Below are 20,666 nucleotides of genomic sequence, written 5' to 3' on the forward strand. Positions count from 1 at the left end.
AAAAAAAAAAAAAGATAAAATCAGCAATAAGTAGAGTTAGATAGGGGGAGGGTGGGTGCTCACTTTCCAAGCTGTCCTTCAGTTCTCTGTGGTTTGACCAGGCCACAGATATTCCCACAACTTCCTAAGGCCAAACCTCAGAAATTACTCTGGCGTTTGACTAAGGATTCAGTGAGGTGGACATAGAAACAAAGAAGTCAAGGGTTCAAGGCCAAAGCAACTGACCCAAAACCTTGTGAGAATCACTAACCCTCAAGAGATCAAAAGCATGACAGAGCAGTACAGAGGTGGGAGAAGAAAAGGGGACTCCTTCTTTCATAAAGAACCTCAGGGATTCCCTTCAAGACTATCTGTGGCTAAGGCAGAAGTTCCTGCAGCAAATCAGAAAGCTTGGACTCCATGCACACTGCATGGAGATTCAGGTGGAAACTCCCAGACGGGCCAGTACTGAAGATCCCTGCCCCTCCCTGTGTGGTTATTCTAGAATGAAGAGCTTCACTTTGTGAAATATGCTGCTTGGAGATACTCTGATTTAAGTATACACTGAGGTGGTGAAGATGCCCCAGATAAGCTCCATTCCTGTGGATGGAAACCTGGATTCCCCAACAGACTGGTGAAAATGTGTCTGGTTTGAAGAAGGATGTTAATACTTCCCTCTTGAAAGGAAATCAACCCTGGAGACAGGTCTACTAACTGGTACCTAAGATGTTCATAAGAGAGCTACTTGCCCAGCAGTCAACATTTATTAGCATTTCCCTTAGGGACAATGGAAACAGTCATATTTGAGATACAATTAAAAATTCTCCTCTTTTTGTGCAATTTCCTTGGTTAAACCACTGCTTCAGCAAACTCCTTTGGTTACTCTTTAAATTATGATAAAGAAAACTGTAGCTTCCCACATGCTACCCTACCCCACTACTAGAAAGTGTGATGAAGACATAAAAGATTAAAAGTGAAAGAGAGAGAGATGCTGGCATGCCACGAATGCCATGACAGGATTGGACATGCAAAAATTTCATCAGGAATGAACATCTGCAAGAAAAAATGGACAAGGAGCTAGGGAAGAAAGGAAAAGTTGGATGAAGTTCTGAGTCCCCATGAAAGAGACAAGAAAGGAAGGTTGACTGGGGGCATTTAGATCACAGTGCTGAATTGTCTACAGAAGATTTTGCAAAGCTATCAGGGAGCCCTGGAACAAATGACCCAGTCAGAGGAGTGCATATCCATGAGAAAAGGCTGGCCTTGGGATTCCTAAGGCTCACAGTCTTGAAGAGTAGCTACAGGAGCAGAGCCTCAGCTGTAACAAGGACAAATTTCCTCAAAGAGGTGAGGACATGGGGTCAAGGACTCCTTGTGGTCAAAGGTATAAGAAGTGCATTCACAGGACCATCAGAGAGACAAATTTCTGCTTTTTACAAAATTCCTTCCAGGAAGGACCTGGAAGAGTGGAAGAGGAATAATATCTCCATGATATAGCTTTGCCAATTTCTGATACTGAGTAGGAAAAAACCCTCTCTGTCAAAACTTACAAAGAGAAGCCTAAATATTTCCCTTATAGGATGCAAATATTGCAATGCAAACACCTCTGAACTTTAAGAAAACTTAGAATTTATTTGTTCATATCTCCCCTCAGCAAACTTAAGATTCTACTAATTTGGGTTAGCAGAAGACAAGAGGGAGCCAATGTCAACTTTAGAAAGGCAACTGTAAATCAGGGAAGTAGGTATCTCTGAAGTTCACAGTGGGTAACCAACATATGGTAATAAAGAAAGATGTGTGACCTGCCTTCCCATGAGAATTTTAACCCATGACTCATCCTGGGGTGGGGTCTGAAGCTGCAGGGGACACCACCCTCCACCACACCATATCATCAGCCAGATTGCACATTTCCTGAAAGTAATCAAGTCAAAAACTGGCTTCTTGGCAACAGCCCCTGATGGAAGAGTGACTGCCAAAAGTCAAAATGAGGATGAGTTCAACGATTTCATTCTGCATGGAAAACACAATCCATTAAATGGGATCTGACAAGGCTTTATCTCATCCATTGCCGAGGGTGTTGGCTCAATGCAGTTCTGTTTTCTGGAACAAATCCTTAGTAAGCTATGTATAGAATCTGGAAAGGTTTTGCCAAAGCCCAAATAAATCCATTCTCTGTAGGAAAACAAGCCATTGAGCCCCCAGTTTTTCCCTAGGGAGTGAGCATGCTAGTGTTCCAAATGCAAAATTATCAAAACCTGGCAACTCAACTTCTGTTAGTAAAGTAAGTGTGACCGTAATTGGCAAGATGGCCAATGCACTGTGTGGCTTCAGAATTTCCACTGCTGCCCAAGGAGGTAAGATCAGCATTAGTGTTGCCCACAAAGCACCCTTATTCCTGGCCTGAGGTTCACTGCATGACCCAGAGATAGTAGAAGAGGTCAAGGTGGGAAAAATCATTCACCCCTAAACAAGGTTTTGAAAAGAGAGAGAAGGAATAAAGGGCTGTCACACTGATTAGCCCACTTCAGTCTAGCAACAGCCCTGAAACTGAATTTTTTTTTTGTTTTCCAATTAGTAAAATAAGCAAAGAGTCAAAACCATGACTCAAATCACATCGTTTAGAAGAAGATTTGCAAACTCTCATCTATAGTATTCCCAAGCCCACGCTCACTTTTCAGCAGCAGTCCTTGTACCTTCATGTGTCTGGAACTGTTAGAAATGAAAATTCACAGGCTGCACCCCAGAACTACATTTAATTTTTTAATGTATTCATTATGTCATCCTTCATTTTTTAACAATCTGTGATTTCCCAGTGAATTTCCCACCACAACTCATGGGTGCCCCATCACCGTAGTGCCTGGGCTTTCCCCACTCCTGTCCTGGTCCTCCTTCCCTCCAGAATGTCTCTGATCTACAGAACTACATTTAACAGGAACCCCCAAAGAAATCACTTAGACATAAGTTTGAAAGCTTTAAAGAACCACTATCCAAAAGAAGAGAGGGGGGTTATTAATCTAAGCGTGGGATAGAAAAAGGATTTAGTGGAAAGGAACAGGGTCTATCTTACAGGAGAAGTGCTGAAGTTTATATGCAGAGTGCACATCCAACTTAGTGGAACCAATCACACTATCTCATCTCACCAATGACAAATACAGACACATGAAAGCCAAGGCAATGAGGTGGTAGCAGGATTTGGGGGCGTGGCCTTGCTTTTGGTCAGTGGTCTGAGTTGAAGTTTCCAGCTCCGCCACCTATAGATGACTTTGGGAAAGTCTTCCTGACCTGCACAATGAGAAAACAACACTTCCCTTGCCAGGGCTTGCTGGGGATCGGGGAGAGCGTAGGGGGGACTGAGATTTTGTGAGCAAATGAATATACATTTTCTATACATAGCAGATGCTCGATCAACACTGGTATCCTTGACTTTCAGTACAATCTGAGTTGGGGGCCCATCTTTGCAAAATTGTACTCGGAGGCTGGGGAGAAAAAAGGCGATGGGAAGCCAGCTCTTTCCTGCTCTAGTAGCAGGTACAGAAATTCCTGTCACTAATCAAACTGGCTGGACTTGTCTGTCTTCTTAAGCCCCAAATTCAGCTTATTCTCTCTTTAAGAAAAATCTAAACAGAACAATAGGTTCAAAGGGACAGGTCATTAGAAACAAAGAAAATAGGTATGTGGGGTACAGTTCCCAGGAAGCTATACTTTCTGGGCACAGATGCCTTTTTATTTAGTTCTACTTCTCATTTTCTTCTTTACAAAAGTCTCAAGTTTTGAAAGCAGAATTATCATGCCAGGCTTACTGAGCTATCAGGGGCCATAGTATCTGCACTTGGAACTAGAAGATATCCATCTGATACTATTTTCTCTGTGCCCATGTTCCAAGGCATGCAAGATTCCCAGTGAGTGTTGAGCAGAAACACAAAATTAGTGCTAACCAAGTTCAGTCTGGGGGCTGGATACTGTGCTTCTCTCTTTTTTGTATATTATCTTCTTTCAATTCTCCCAATCACCCTGGAAAGTGAAATCTCTATCCCCAATTTCAAAAATGAAGAAACTGATGATAGATTAGATGTGACCTGCTTGAATTAATACAGCAAAATATCAGTGTGATCCCCAGGCCAACAGCATCAGCACCACCTCCAGATTCAAAGAAAAGCACGTCCTAGGACCCCACCAGACCTGAGGGTGAGTCCAACACACAAGCCCCCCCACTGATTATTACATACACATAAGTTTGAGAACCGCAGTGCTAGCCCACCCTCAGAGGGGACATTGAGAAAATAGAGGTTCTGAAAGATGTGCCACCTTGCCAGGAGTAAAAGAATTGAGTCCAGGATAGTCACTTTCAGAAGCTGAATTTTCCTGCCTGGGTAGCTTACAATGTCCCTTTTGAGAGTAAAGACTAAAGTCCCTACTACCATAACGGAGCAAAAAACTGTGTGACCTTCCAGCAATATGGCTGAGATTTGAACCTGGATCGTCATGAGAAGATGCCGCTCTTCAAACCTGGTATGTTTTTTCCAAGACGCTGCTTGGAAAAACACTGTCTGCCCCAAGACAAGGAACATCTACCACATTGAAAGTGACCAGCAAAACGAAGGACCAGAGTGGGAGTCACATATTCAGAACTGTGATGGCATCTGCATATACTTCAACTATCAACTTCAAATCCTTGGGGGAAGAAGTGGTGGCTCTCCTCTCCAAAAACTATGTTAGGTTTTCGCTTTCCACTATTCTCTCTGGCTTACTGTGAACTAACATAAACAGATGGTGTCGGGCCCATGTGTTCCCAGAGAGTGCACAAGACATACTTAGGGGTGGCACTTTGGTTAGAAGAGCAAACAAGAGGCATTTGCAACAGAAGCATGCTTTTCAGGTGAGTTCACAGGTGATATCTGTATCTAGATTGGAATTATTCCACAGGGTGATGAAAATTAAGTAGGGCCTAAATTTTTCTCAAACATGGGTGACCTACAAGCCATTGATCTTACTAGTTTGTATTTAAATTCAATCAGAATTCTAAATTCTACCTTTCTTGACCAGATTCTTCATGTCTAAAGTGGAAATCATTTTTGGATTACCGGGAACATGCCTGCCAATATAAGAATAGTTATTACTATTGTAACAGGAAGCCTGGGAGTGCTGAAACATATGAGCTTTTAAAACCTTTTTTCAAAAACACCTACTGTTTATAAATTTCTGAGTACTTCCTATCTTTGGGACTAGAGAATAGAATTTACCTTTGGGGCACACTGCCCTATGATCTCAAAAGAATTAATTAAATGAAAATGTTATGCAAATATGAAACAAGAATGCACTCTTCCAGCAAGCAGCTAGTATGTAATCTTTCCACTACTTGGACAGAATTAGAAAAGATTTCTGGAGAAAGTCAAGTGAAGCATCCAACTTTTCCTTCAATGATTTTAGAACATGCACAAGAACTATGGAAGAGCTAACAGTAGCCAGGTATCAGGAAAGGTCAATAGAGCCTGGGGGAGACATAACAAGCAAGAAGAGGTCTGGAGGCAATGTAGGCATAATTTCACTGAGCTCACCCCATTTCCCTGGAAGGTGCAGGAAGCAGAGCAGAATAAGGCTGATTCTTAAATCACTGCCAGTAAACCCTTATAACAACTTATAACAACTAGGGGAAAGGATCCTTATAACAACTAGGGGAAAGAAACCCAAGAGAAGCCTGAAATTGATAATTTGGCACATCAGGCATATAGATTTTATTTGATAATAAAGGCTGATGACCATCTTTCATGATCCTGGATCCCAAATGCCCTCCAAGTATGAACCAGGAGAAAAAGAAGAGGCTGACAAAGCTACTGCTTATACTGTGCCATTCAGTAGTGGTGGGCTTACAGAGGAGTTATGAAGACCCACGATGCCAATTCATGCGTAGGTACCATGTGCTTGCTCCTCAGCAAACAAGACCAGGCAGGTAGTTAACAACCACATGCTCAGATCCCCTGTTGTGGGCATGTGTATACAACAGTAAGCGCATGCACACACACACACACACACTGCAGGAGGGTAGCTGACAGACTCTGAACTTCAGGCAGAGAAAAAAACACAATATCTCAACCTCAGCAGAAGGATGTCTGTACTGCTTGGTGACTAAAGGAGTTATCTTAGGGACTAAGACCACTGAGCATCATTGAATCTCAGAAGATTCAAAAATGTAAGGGTGTAATGCGCCATTCCTCCCAGATGTCCCAGAATCACTTACATTAGGAGTTGGAATTCGCAGGCTTTTTCATTCCTCCTGTGGAAATGGGGGATGAACACCGGAGTGATACACACCTATCAGTATTATTTAAAATCCAATTACAACTTATTCTATTCCTTGCAACCCCAAAGGTATACAGGGAACAAGTGGCATTATTATACAGGAAAGTGTGTGCATCTGCTCTAATTTGTTTCCTCATAATTATATTGCTCGAGCACTTCCATACGTCTAATAATTTGCATGCAACATATCTGATGACTGATGGTTGACTACCACAGTTAGGTACAAATGAGTCAGAATATTTGTCACCTAACATTGCCATGAAAGTTAATCATCTTCTTTGGAAGAAAGGATGGGTTCAGAATAGCACATAGTTGTGTAAGGAGACCCTATCAGGTCGCTTCTAGCTTCAAATGCTTCAGTGCTGGCATCTAGCACCCACTGCATTCTTCCTTCTGCACCAAGCTTTATAAAGAACTAGAAGAAAGTTCAGATCTTTCCTGACTAAAGACATTGATGCACAATACAACTACTAGATCAGATGAATTTCATGGACATAATAAATTTCTCCAGTAAAAAACACAGAGGAAATGCAAAGAGAAGGGATAAAGTAATGAATTCGGGCTAGAAAACATATTGTTCAGTGAAGAAGATGGACCTGGTTTGGGGTGGGAAGAGTAGCTGGAGAAGATTGTAAGTGTGGGTTTGTATAATACAGTTCGTGCTTCTTGAGTGTGCTTTTTTTTTAAAAAATTCACAGTAAAATAGCCGAACCCTTGCTAGGAACAAGAAAGGTATTTGCCTTACGATTATTATCCTGCCACTGCATCAGTCACATTATGTGAAGAAACCTAAATTCCTCCGTATGATGCCTTTTCCAAACTCATCTGTAATTCAGTCTACCTTAAGAACCCTCACATGATGAAATGGCTTTTTCTGTGTGACTACACGCATCGCCTGAATGCAAACACAAGCACGTGTTTCCAATATATCTCATGGACACCGAGAATTGTCTGAAATGTTTACCAGGGGAAAAAAACAAAGTTTATATAATCCACTAGCCATATGGAAAGTTCAAACGCCTATAATGGAAAAAAATGAATACAACTAGGGTAAGAGGAAGAAAGGAAGAGAGGTCGCAGGCTGGCAAAATCATCAACTCGTCACTTCTGATACCAAAAGCAACCATGTATTTACAAGTGAGTTGGAAAGATTCAAGTTTAAAAAATCATTTTTATCCACTACATCCATACCAGGATTGATTTTTATTTAATGTGGGTGAGTAATCAAGGGACAGCTTTATAACAGTGGAGTACAATACAAGAGACATTTGCAGGAAGGCTGGAGACAAAAAGGTGAACAGGACAGAGTAAGCGGCCACCGGGGAATCCCACAGGCTCCCATTTTCTTATACCAGAAACCTTCCCCCAGCAAGAAACTCTAAAGACAAAGGGCTGAATTAATTCCCACCATGTGCTTCGATTCTGTGCACTTATCTCCATGTGTCATCCTCCTTTGAAGCAAAAGACTCATTAATCCAATTCAAATTGCCAACATGAGTAAATCCTTTGCCTCAGCATTTAAATGCCAATACCAATTAAATACCAACAGCAACTTAACTACTGATATGACTTCCACTGCATTCAGGAAATCCAGCCAGAAGTCCAGCGCCCATAAATTCTAACATTCCTTTGTCAATTCTAATTTACTCAATGCAAAGAAATGAGGTAATTTGTCAGCCAAACTGATGGTGCATCCTACTGGATTCAAATAACTCCACAAACAAATCAGAAGAAACAAACTGAGTTGCAATCCGCCAAACCTGAAAGATGTCTTCACCAGGGCTTCAGGGCTGTCGAGTGGAGGCAGCTCGTCAGCTAGGATTTCCTCTGGTGGCCGGGGGTCATTGACAATTGTGGGTCGCGGTTTCTCCTTGACATTGCCTGTGAGCCCATCGATGAGGGAGTTCCACAGACAGTTCTGTGACTTAGACCCTGAGTCGTGAGGGGAGAGAAACAAAGGTGTGCAGGTGAATTACCAATGAACTTTAGGTCCTGCCTCGACCAGGATTTTTTTTTTTTTTTAAAGATTTATTTATTTATTCATACAGAACTGGGGTACAGGCCAGAGGCTCAGGGACGGTGAGAGGCTTCACCAGAGACAGAGTGGGGAGCAGAACAGGCAGATTGACGAAGTACACTGCTGAGGGGAGCAGCGGGCAGGTCAGGAGAGGTCTGGCTCGCCATGTGGTCTCCTCCGGGGCAGGCGACAGGCGGGAATCGAACTCATGCGGAAGTGGCTTCAGATTCTCAATGCTGTGCTTTAACCCGCTGCGCCACCAGGGAGGGCCTCGACCAGGATTTTTTAAAGCAGAGCAGGAAATATTATGTTTTTTTCACCCACATCAGAGGTCTTTAGAAATTATTGGACCAATGACATATGAAGTCATGAGAACTTTCTTGATTTTTATGCAAAAAAAAAAAGAGGCTAACTGAATATACTGACTTATACCTAAATATTAAGGATCTAGCCTATCTCATTTCAGTGGTGATCAACCCCAAGCCCTGCTAGAACTTCAGGCATCTATTTAAATTTTTATTCAGCAACTGGAAATATACAAAGGATCACCATTTCTGAGAAAGTAAGTATGTGCCGACACAAATCTTCCCTGTGAGCTCAGCTGGCCTGAGGCCCAAGGCCCGGCCCACCCACCAGAGGGCCTGAATTATTGGCTCTCTTGGCAGTGATGACCAGGAACACTGCAGTGCGTGCCTGGGCTCATGCTGCTATGGCAGGCCCCACAAACTGTACCCCACTGGAGTAAAATTGGGCAGGATCGTATTATGACTGCAAGACATACCTAAGTAAAAATCATCAGGAAATTTGAAGAACATGATTTCTAATGCATAGGTCCAGGAGAGCACACAGAAAGCTACAGAGCCACACAATGAGCTCCCAAGTAGAGAGACCTGGGGCTCTGCCTTTCTCTCTTTGTTGATAAATGTAAAACATAAGAGCAGGAATTTGGGCACAGGAAGGGAAAAACAGGGTCACAACCAGCCAGTTATCTAAATTCCTGAGGGTGTTTTGAACTTCATGGGTGGGATGGTCTGCTTTCTTATCTAGCTGTTTTATTAGTAGTCATTCATACAGCTGGCAAAATGTTGATTCAAGATGAATGTCTTTGAAGTGGATGCTTCCACAATCCAAAGTTTAATGCCACAACAACAATAATCATAATTTTAAAAAGCTTAGGAAAATTACACAGTATCCTCCTCTATGAACACTTCTTACATAGGAGATGAGCAGTAAAGGCAGACGTGAAGTAGAAATGTTGTCAGAAAAGTAGAGTCTAATCAGTCAGGTAATCAAGATCAACATCAACAGGGATAAATTATGTTGATTTTATGTACCCTGGATATGATGTGATGAAAATGACGCTTTAGCACCATGACCTTCCTTCCCCAGACACAGAACCATAGTATATTAAACATATTTCTAGCTTCTGTGAATTTGGTGCTTTAACATCTAACCTACTTGAATATTCCAGGAGAACTTTGTTCTGGACAATCTGTTAATACACCTCAGTTACCTTGCCTTGGCCTCTTGCCTTCCTCATTGCCTACCGCAAAACCACCCAAACCAAGTTAAATCTCCAGTTACCCCCTTATCGAGCTTTTACACTGCTGGCTGCTAGCTACCTGCCCTAGTAACCCCAGAACCAAGTACCAGACAGCAAGGACAGCCCAAATGCACCAAAGCTGAAATCATTCAAATTCAAGTTCTACCGCTGCTTGCCCTGCCACACCCATTCCTTCCCACAGAAACCACATAAAGGCTCTCCACCATGGTTTTTCCTGTCCCTCTGCTTTTAACTTAGTGTTTCTCCACTGATTTAAAAAGACACCTGCACCCCATGTTTATTGCTGCTTCATTTACAATCAGAAAGACATGGAAACAACCCAAATGCCCAAACATAGATGACTGGATTAAAAAGATGTGGTGCATGTACACAATGGAATATTACTCAGCAATCAAAAAAAAACACATGCCTTTTGCAGCAACATGGCTGGAGCTGGAAAATATCATGCTTAGTGAAATAAGCCAGAAAGAAAAGGAAAAATACCAGATGGTTTCACTCCTAGCAGGGCTATAAAAGACCAGGGGAGAAAATAATAATAATAATGAGCAACTAGATACCAGGGACATTTTATGGGGGTGGAATGGGGAATGGGATCAAAAACAGTGGGGGGAGGGAAGTGCACTGGCCTATGGTGATGGCACACGGGTGATCTGGTGATGGGAAGCCCACAGGGATTACAACTGAGAAAGGGAAAATGATGTAAAAATAAACTATTATATTATTTAAAAAAAAACAAAACAGCGTTTCTCAGGTGGGCAAAGTCAACATCAACAGGGATAAGTTATGGTGATTTTGTGTGTGTGACAGGTACCCCTTCTTTGGGGCTCTGCATTAGCAAACTATCAATGGCAATCATCTCCTGATCTGCTGCTCTTGCCACACTTTAAGAAGATGAAGACCTACGAAAACATTCAGTCTAGTCAGGGGGAAAACATCAACCAAGTCTCAATTGAGGGACATTCCAAAACACTAACTTTTTTTTTAAGTTTTTAAAACTATTGTTCACAACTGCCTGGTTACCAAAAAGTAAGTCTGAGATACAGTCACAGTCAAGAGGAGCCAAAGACGTGATAACTAAATGTAATGTGAACTAAGCGAAATCTGAACACTAAGGAAATCTTAATCAAGCATGTACTTTAACTAAAATAATATGTCAGGCTCTCCTTGGTGGCACAAAGGGTTAGGACGCAACACAGCAAGCCACTCGCACTTCAGTGAAAGTTCGATCCCCAGCCCCAGAGGTGATACACATGGCGTGGCAGACCTCTCCTGACCCGCCCACAGCTCCCCTCAGCAGTGTACTTCATGGATCTGCCTGTTCTGCTCTCCACTCTGTCTCTGGTGAATCTTCTCACCACTCCTGCATTTCTGGCCTGTACCCCAGTTCTATATGCATAAATAAATAAATCTTAAAAAAAATAACATGTCAGTATTTGTTCAATAATTATAACAAATAAACCATACTCAAATAAGAAGGATTGCATATTGGTAGAGTATATGGGAATTCTTTGGACTTTTACATTTCTGTAACTCCAAAACTGTTCTAAAAATATAAATATACACATAAGCCAATAACAAAAATAAACAATTATTATGAAACAGGCCTGTGAACAAATATCTTATTGTCTTGAGGGCAGCACCGTGATCACTACTCAGCTGCCACTGGATTGTGTTGGTTATGTTCCTTCCTAAGAAGAACATCACACAAAGACCATGCACCCATGGAACTGTGTCCTCCAGACGTGGTTGGCAAATTTTACCCCAAGCAGAGAGACGGCCGTTTTCCAGTTTACACAAGCTTGTTCATGGGGCATGAGGGAATGAGCAAGGCCAGCTAATTCATATACATGAGATAGAGGGTAGATATAGATCTGTATCCCAAGACCCTGACCCTGTTGTAGCCTTAGAGCCTGCCACAGAAGCAAGCATCTGGTTTTTTGTGCCTGAAGGACACCTCTGCCTCTAACATCAAAAGGACTCCACACACAAAGGGGAGCCCTCATGAGGTTCCCTGGACCTTTGCCAAAAACACCTGTGCGTCAGCAAACAATTCTTTTAATGACCATGGCCATGACTAATCCCCTTGGGATTTCCCACATCCAAGCTGCTGGTGAATCAAGTCAGAAAAAATTACAGCATATTGGTAGTAGGAAACAAACCCCTCCAATCCCTGAAGCACCAGCGGATTTTCTTAAAGCTCTACACACATATTTTAATAAGATCTGGTCCTTTTAATGAAGGTCTGGTTCTGTGTTAACAAAGGTCTGTTCTATGTTAACTAAGGTCTAATTCTAGGAGGAAGAACAACAGCAGTGCCTGTTTTCTTAAATTTGATCTAAGTAAAAGCATTACAATAAGCTCCCTGCCCATTTCCCTTCATTCTTTCATTTATTCATCCAATATGCACATACTGAATTCCCTCAATGTGCCAGGTCATAATCTGGGTCCTAGAAATAGGAAGATGAAAAAGACTGGTCCCTGAGGAACCAGCACACCATAAGCAATCACAGCGTGTGAGCAAAACACCATAACTAAGGGGCAAATAAAGTGTTGTAGGAGGCAGAAGAGAGCTCACTTGCCCTACCTCAGAGCTTTCCGAAAACTACCTAACATGTGATCTATTATAAATCTAAAACAGTAAACAGAGCTCATGCAAATACTATGTGTCCAAGAAGGGCTGTTGATTTTTCAGCTTTTTCTTTGTTAGAATGGAGCGGCAATTTCCAAGCTCCTTACATGTGGAATTAAAAACTGGAAGTCCCTCCGAACTAGATTTTCAGTGTCAGTCATCTCATTGATCTGTTGGCCTTACTTGCCATTTAAAATTATATTAAAACAGGGTAACTGAGCCTGGGTGCTACTGAGATCCAGAGAAACTGTGGGTGACTCTCAGATTATCCTCCTGAGCAATAGAAAAAGCATTTATCTGGAGATTTGTATTTCTTGGACACTGAACATTAATTCCCTCTCCGTTCTGGGTCTACTGTGCATGACTGTGTGGCAATTCCCACCCTCCGAAATTCCTGGGATAAAAGTCGAGAGAAAGCTGTACAGCTGGAGCTTAAAAAGTGGTCAAGAGGATATGAAGCTGGGCTTGAGAGGTACTCAAAATAGCTTAGACACTTTTTTATTTTAGAAAATACAACCAGGATCCCATCTGCTACTCATTCCTACCATAAAAGGATCCCAGCGGCCTCTGTTGTGGCTCATCCACCCAATTTGACATGAACTCTTTGGAGCACTCTCCTTTTTGAATTCTGAGACAGAAGGAAATAACTTTTCCTCTGACTCTTCACAAACCTGGGCTGAGCACTCCCCAGGGGCACTTGAATGGTCTGCTTTGACAAAATGAAAAATAAAAATTCCCCTGCTCTGATTTATTTAAAGTTCATTTTGAAAGCATGAAATATTTCTGACTAAATAGAAGCAAAAGTACAGAAATAGATAGTGTCGTACAGATCTCTCTCAATAATATGAAAACCCCATGAGGGAATCATAGATAAACTAAGTCTTCAGGTTACCAAAGTAATATGTCAGGGGTGGGGCCACGCGTCACCATCCAGCCCACTCAACTCCTCTGCCTCTGCTCCCCCGCCACCAGTCCCAGATATCCTCTTGCCTTTCACTTATTCTGTTTCTCATTCAAATGCTTCTCTTTTTTTTTAAGATTTATTTATTTATTCTTACAGAACTGGGGTACAGGCCAGAGATGCGGAGGGTGAGAGGATTCACCAGAGAGAGAGTGGGGAGCAGAACAGTTAGATCCATGAAGTACACTGCTGAAGGGAGCAGCGGGCAGGTCAGGAGAGGTCTGCCACGCCATGTGGTCACCTCCGGGGCAGACGGGAATCGAACTCATGCGGAAGTGGCCTTAGCTTCTTAGTGCTGTGCTTTAACCCGCTGCGCCACCAGGGAGGGCCCTCAAATGCTTCTTATAGTCTCCTTTCACCTTACCCACCTCTGTTCCTGCCATTAGTCTTCTCCCTCCTTTTTATGAAGACAACCTTTTAAATAGCTCCGTGAACCCTCCCATTGGATTATAAATTCCCCACAGTCATAAATCCAGGGTCCATACCCCTGAACTCACCAAAACAAGGGCTCGGGTTCAGCTGTAGGAAACATTGTTCTGTACCTGCTCTGTGCTGGACATTGCTGTGATATCTTCTTCAGTGTTACCCTATTTAATCATCAGATCAAGCCTTCAAAGTATTAAAGGACACTATCGAATACTCAGATGTCAAGTCAAATAACGTAGACCACTGAGTTAAAATAACAGAGCATCTTGTCACAACTTGCCCATCCTTCAAATCTAGGGCTCTGGATGACACATATTGTGGGTGCATTACACATGAGCAAGTATACGTAGTATAAATCAAACAAAATGTCCCCATGTTTTACAATTAATTAGACATTCTTTTACATGAGGAGTAAGATAAACTTTATCTGCAACTAGGAAAAGACTTCATTTGTTAGTCCCTTGCATGAAGCAACTTGAACTTCCTTTAAAGAAGGAAGGTTGCAGTGGGGGAGAGGGGGTAAATATGTGCAAGGTGAATTTAACAGGTTAAAGAAACATAAGAAAATGAGACTCTAAATCAGAAATAACTGCAGATTCATTTTGAACAGTGACTAATGATGGCAGCCTGATTAAATGCTGGCAGTAAGTACCCCAAATGATGTGATAATCACATTTAAATCTGATGAGTGGCACAGGGATTAAGGTCTCAGCCCTATCAAGCCAGTCACTGCGGTCAGCCACTGCAGCATGAGTTCGACTCCTTGCCAGGGAACTGACCACAGAGCACAGCAGACCTCTCCTGTCTCTCCTGTGCTCCCCTCAGCAGTGTATTTCAGTAGATCTGTTTGTTCTGCTCCCCACTCTGTCTCTGGGGAATCTTTTCACCCTGCTTCTACACATCTCTGGCCTAGACCCCAGTTCTTATATGCATAAATAAATAAGTAAATAAATAAATCTTTAAAAAAATAAGTCTGATGGGTGACCTATTAATTCAGTTCCTTTTGTAAATATATAAAAACTAGACTGGCAAAAGACTGAGAAAAACACAATTGAAAAGAAGAAATTTAATTACCCAGAAAGGGAAAAAACTTAGAAACCCTCAGTGGTTCCCACAATATTTGTGGTATGCATCTGAAGGTATTCCCTCCCTCTAGGAAGATAAGATTTCTAAAGTTCTTAACAGGGCAGAAAATTGCCACTGAGGTACAGAGGTCAGGAATGAATCTTTAAAAGGCTAGAGGAAGATTTTTTTTTTAGGGCTAGAGAAAGATTTTTATGGTCACATACACAAGAAGGAAACTAATGATAATACTCATGTTTTAAAAATCTTAACTAGTAAGGTACTATTATGTTACCTTCAAAATACTGAGTCTCAGTTCCATAAACTTTTCAGAAATTTTGTCTCCTGCAGTTCCCAAGAGATTTTGTACAGGGACATTTCCATAAAAGGGGGAGTTACCATTTTCCTTGCCCCCACACCCACCCTACCTTGGACTAGCTATTGGGAAACAAGAGTGGAACTTAGCGGACAGGTGAAGCTCAGTGGTAAGGCAAGTGGACTCTGGGGTTTTCCCCAGACCTACCTGTACCCTGCCTGATACTATAGTAAAGGAGCCTGTGGAGAAGAGACATGTGTGGGGGCTGACAATGGTGGCCATTATCTTGACGTGGTATCTCTTTTGTCCCAGCTTTCTGCTTCAGAATCCCTTTCCTAGCATTCCCAGCCAGAATGAGTGTGTGAGGCTTGTGGCTAGCTTTTAGGCCTCAGCAGCCCAACTCCAGGTCAACCTTGTTTATCTGGGCATTTGCCCTCAGGGAAATGGGTAGTCTGGGTGTTTTATTGGGAAAAATATCCTTTCTTCTCTCTCTTTATGCACACTAATTCTATTAGAGATCTTTCACACTGAATCTGATTTATCTTTGTGCATGTGGATGACTAGAGAATGCAAGTTTGTAGTCCCAGAGTGCCTCTCAACTGTACAGTAACAGATTCAGAAATTATGAAGGATGGGCTGTGTGCCATCTTTTATTGGCTGTCTGGAAAAAAGTAAATCAACATATGCAAGACACAAGTGTAGGGTAAAAAAATTCAACAGGCTCAGGAAATAATGAATTAAAGTCATGAGAAAACACATAGAAAAACACCTGGAAAAGTCTCTGATTTAAATTTTAAAGATTAAAACTGGATATGGTATTAGAAGCAATAAATCAATATAGTAACACAAAAAGTACAAAATTTATATACAACATGTTGCATTCCTACATGTGAACAATGATTTGTGATTGCACCAAAAAGAAGTAAATGCCTAAGAATAACTTAACAAAGGAGATGAAAGGCCTATACAGTAAAAAACTGTAAGATATTGTTAAAAGAAATAGAAAGCACATAGAAATGGGAAGCTATTCTCTGCTAATGGAATGGGAGAAGCAACATTGTTAAAATAGCCATTTTATCCAAAGCAATTATAAATTCAATGCATTCTCTGTCTGAATTTTAATGACTTTCTTCAAAGAAATAAAGCAAATATTACTAAAATTTATATGGAACCACCAAAGATCCCAAATAGCCAAGAAATCCTGACAACATAGGAGAACACAGGCATCACATGCCCCAACTTCAAACTGTACTATAAAGCTATAGTAATCAAAACAGTATGGTATAGAATAAAAACAGACCCTAAGACTAAACTGGTGGAATTGAGAGCACAGAAGTAAACTATATTTCTATGGACAGTTAATCTAAGATAAGGGAAACAAGAGTATACCATGGAAAAAGGATAGTCTTTTCAACAAATGGTTTTAAGAAAACTGGAAAGTCTCATACAAAAGAATGAAACTAAATCACTACCTTACAAAAAATTAACTCAAATTGGATTAAAGACTGGGATATAAAATCTGAAACCATAAAATCCATAAAAGGCAGAAAAGGAAAAAGAAAATAGACAATGGCTTCAGAAATGTCTTTTGGGACTCAATTACAATGCAAGGTAAATAAAAACAAAAATAAACAAACAGAAATATATCAGACTAAATAGATTCTGCATGACAAAAAAAAAAACTATCATTATAACCTACCTACTGGGAGAAAAATATCTGTACATCATACATCTAGCAAGGAGCTGGTGTCCAAGATCAACAAAAAATTCATACAACTCAGGAACATGAAAACAAATTGCAATCAATTTGCAATCAAACACTTACCCAAAGAAGACATACAGATGTACAAGAGGTAAATGAGGAGAAATTCACTGTCACTTATCATTAGAGAATATGCAAATCAAACCACAATAAGATATTACCTCACACCCATGAGCATAGCCCATTTCAAAAGAAAAAAAGAAATGTTGGTGAGGATGTGGCAAAAGAATATCCTCAAACACTGTGAGAATATAGACTGGTACAATCCCTGTGGAAAACCATACAGATGTTTCTCAAAATATATCTACCATATAATCCAACAATTCTACTCCTAGATATCTATCTATCCAAATAATACAAAAACACTATTTCAGGAATGTATTAATGCCAATGTTCACTGAAGCACTATTTACATAGCTGACCTAAGAAACTAAGTTCCCAAAGGTAGATGAATAACTTAAAGAAAATGTGGTGCATACACATAATGGAATACTACTCAGCTACCAAAAAAAGAGAGAGAGAGAGTGCCCCCTGATGGCACAGAGGGTTAAAGCACAGCACTAAAAAGCTAAAGCCACTTCAGCATGAGTTTGATCCCCAACCGGGAGGTGACCCACTTGGTGCGGACTGTTCCCCTCAGCAGTGTACTTCGTCATTTGGCCTGTTCTGTTCTCCATTCTGTATCTGGTGAATCCTCTCACTATCCCTGCACCTCTGGCCTGTACTCCAGTTCTGTATGCATAAACAAATAATCTTTAAAAAAAAACAGAGAGAGAGAAAGATGAAATCTTTCCATTTGTGACCACATGGATGAAACTGTAGGAGATTATGCTAAGCAAAATAAATCAGAAAGAGAAAGACAAATACAGATGATTTCACTCATGTATGGCACATAAAGATACAAAAAACTAAGACACAGAAAAAACTAAGCCAAGATAAACCCTAGAAGTGTGGCTGCCAAATTGAAATAAAGGACATTTCCCCTCCTATTGGAGCGGAAAACTGAGGGTGGGGAGAAAACTGAGGAGGAAGCTTAATGGACTATGGTGGAAGATTACTGGTGCTTTGTGGTGGATGTGGAGCAGTAACATTCATACCATGAGGTGTGGATCTATACCTCTTAATCTATATACAGTGTTATAAACTAATGTTACTTCAATAAAAATTACTTTTCACCCTGTAACCCCATATTATACCTATCTAGAAAACATAGCAAATGTTCTGGATGCATTGGGAGAAAATTTTTAATAAACCTAGATATGGAATGGGAATTTGAGACAATCATATAATCATCCTAAAGAGCATGTCTACCTGACATCTGGAATATATGTTGAAAAAAATCTTCATAGCGGAGTCACTTGGCATTAATCAATTAAGCTATAGACGGTTGTGTCATATTGTTACTATAGTATTCTTACATACATGTATTGCCAGGTTTCTGTTTAAAGTTTTTTGTAATTATATTCATAAAGGACATTAGCCTTCAGTTTCTTCTTTTATGTAACTGTCATCATAGGGATAACCTATTTCCTGGTGTTGTTATAAAATTGCTTATAAAACTCTTGGGATCCAGAGACTTTTTGGCAATGCAATTATTTCACAAATTTTTTCAGTGTTATCTTGCTTTGCTATGTATGTACTTTTGGTGAGAAAATTCTATACAAAGTAAGTCAGGTTATCTATTTCATTTGAAATCAGTATTTTCTTTTAGAAATTACATTTTTAAAGATTTTCAAATTTGTTAGAAGGTTTCTAATCTCAACTGAGTATGTATGCTTGTTTGTATGTACTATATATGTGTTTATTTATTTTTCTTCCCTGATTACTTTCTAGAGCTGTGTTATCCAATATGCTAGCCATTAGCCTAGGTAGCAATTTAAACTTAAATTTATCCAAATTGAACAAAATTGAAAATGTACTCCTTTGATAGCACTAAATACACTTTAAGTGCTTAACAGGCATGTGCTAATAGAAGCTTCTATACTGAACAGCACCAATATAGAACATTCAATCATCATAGCATGTTTTACAGGACAGAGCTGTTCTGAAGATTTGTTATCTTTATTACCTTTTAAAGATGTAGCTCCTGAATTTATAAGCTGTACTGATTTTCTTATTTCTAGTTCATTTGACTTTGATTTCAAATTTGCTATTTCCATTCCCCTACTTTGAATAGTGTGCCTTCTTCTTTCACTAATTTGTTTTTTTAAATCAGAGAATCTGTGCCCATGGCTCTAGATGTGTGTCGACAATTTTGACAAGCCAACATCTAATAGACCATACTTTCTAAGAAGACTGCAATGGCAATTATCATTTCCTTTTTGACTTAGAAGTTGGACACTTTTTAAAAAATATTTCAAGTGATTAAGGTATTCTTTGTTGTCATTTAAGTTTTTCTTGTTTCTTCCTTATTTTCTGACCAGCTTTCTCTCCTCTTCCTTCCTATGTTTCATTCCTCTGGTCGTCTCTTCCTTCCTTCCTTTCTTCCTTCCTATCCTTCCATCCCTACCTCCTTTCCTTCCTGTCCTTCCTTCTATCCTACCTTCTGTCTTCCCCTTCCATTCTTTATTTCCACTTTTTCTCTTACTTTCTCCCCTCTTACCTTTCCACCCTTCCTTCCTTCTTCAAAATTTTTCCTTTTTTAATTTAGTTTGGATTTTTATAACTATATAATCATTGGTTGTGTTCTATGCAATCTAATCTCAACTTGAGGAACCTCTTGATGTTTCCCTCTGTCATCCAATTCAAGATAAAGTGTGTACTATTTCATGGACAATGAAGTTAAGGAAAAACCTTAAGAAGCAGGTGTTGAGATTCTGCATTTTCATTTATGTTGGACTGTATTCATTATCATTAGAAAATGACATTTTGCTTTTTATTCGATGAACTCTGCTTTTTTTAAAGTTCATACCATCTTTGTCATCTACCTTCTTTTTCTTCGTGATTCCCTGAAACATCCTTACCTATCATTTTTTTAGCTGAGTTTTGCCTCTTGAAATAATATACAATGTAATGGTTAGGAAATGACATTCTTATATTTTGTTTCTCTTACTCTGTTTTTGTCAACATTAATGTAACAGTACCATTAACTCCTGCCTATAGGAGATGAGGAAATTGCCCTCCCTGCCCCTCTTCTTCACCTTATCCATCTTCATTGATAATTTGTAATTTTTATTACTAAACTGCTATTTTAACATTGAGACTTATCAGGTTTTAATTTATTTATTGTTATTGAAGTACCATTTTACAACCTTGCTAGTTCATTGTTAAGAATTGTTCAACATTAGTTTTAGTTGTCTAACTTTCTGTCCATAATTATTTGTCAATATATGCAAAATATTATAATATTAACATGTAATAAATATAAAAATTACTAATGAGAGTTTGGGTTTTTTGTCAAAATCACGTGTATTTTATATTTTACATTTATAGCCCATCTCAGTGCGATAGGCACATTTCAAGTGTCCAATCGTCACATTTTCTAAGACTGCACAGAAGTCTACAGAATTATTTGATTCATGTTTCAATTGACTGAAGTATATATATATTCTTGAGTAATTCTTTCCAAGAATGACATGTTGACTAATGTGATATACATGAAAAACAACTCAAGGACAGATTTATTGAAGCTACATTAAACTCTGAACATATTT

The 20,666-nt window shown here is 40.0% G+C and overlaps 1 protein-coding gene across 5 annotated transcripts in view; it reads right to left on the reverse strand.

Moving 5' to 3' along the window:
- The window catches only part of PDE1C (phosphodiesterase 1C, calmodulin-dependent 70kDa), a 465,170-nt gene that overhangs the window by 283,975 nt on the left and 160,529 nt on the right, over nucleotides 1-20,666 (reverse strand). For all 5 annotated transcript variants that reach the window (XM_012720871.1, XM_012720873.1, XM_012720874.1 and 2 more), the window contains exon 4: nucleotides 8,037-8,208. In XM_012720871.1, coding sequence (XP_012576325.1) covers nucleotides 8,037-8,208 — 172 coding nt within the window. The remainder of the gene's footprint in view (nucleotides 1-8,036; nucleotides 8,209-20,666) is intronic.

This window comes from Condylura cristata, unplaced genomic scaffold (assembly GCF_000260355.1).
Source record: "Condylura cristata isolate star-nosed mole 26May11 unplaced genomic scaffold, ConCri1.0 scaffold00005, whole genome shotgun sequence".
NCBI lineage: Eukaryota > Metazoa > Chordata > Mammalia > Eulipotyphla > Talpidae > Condylura > Condylura cristata.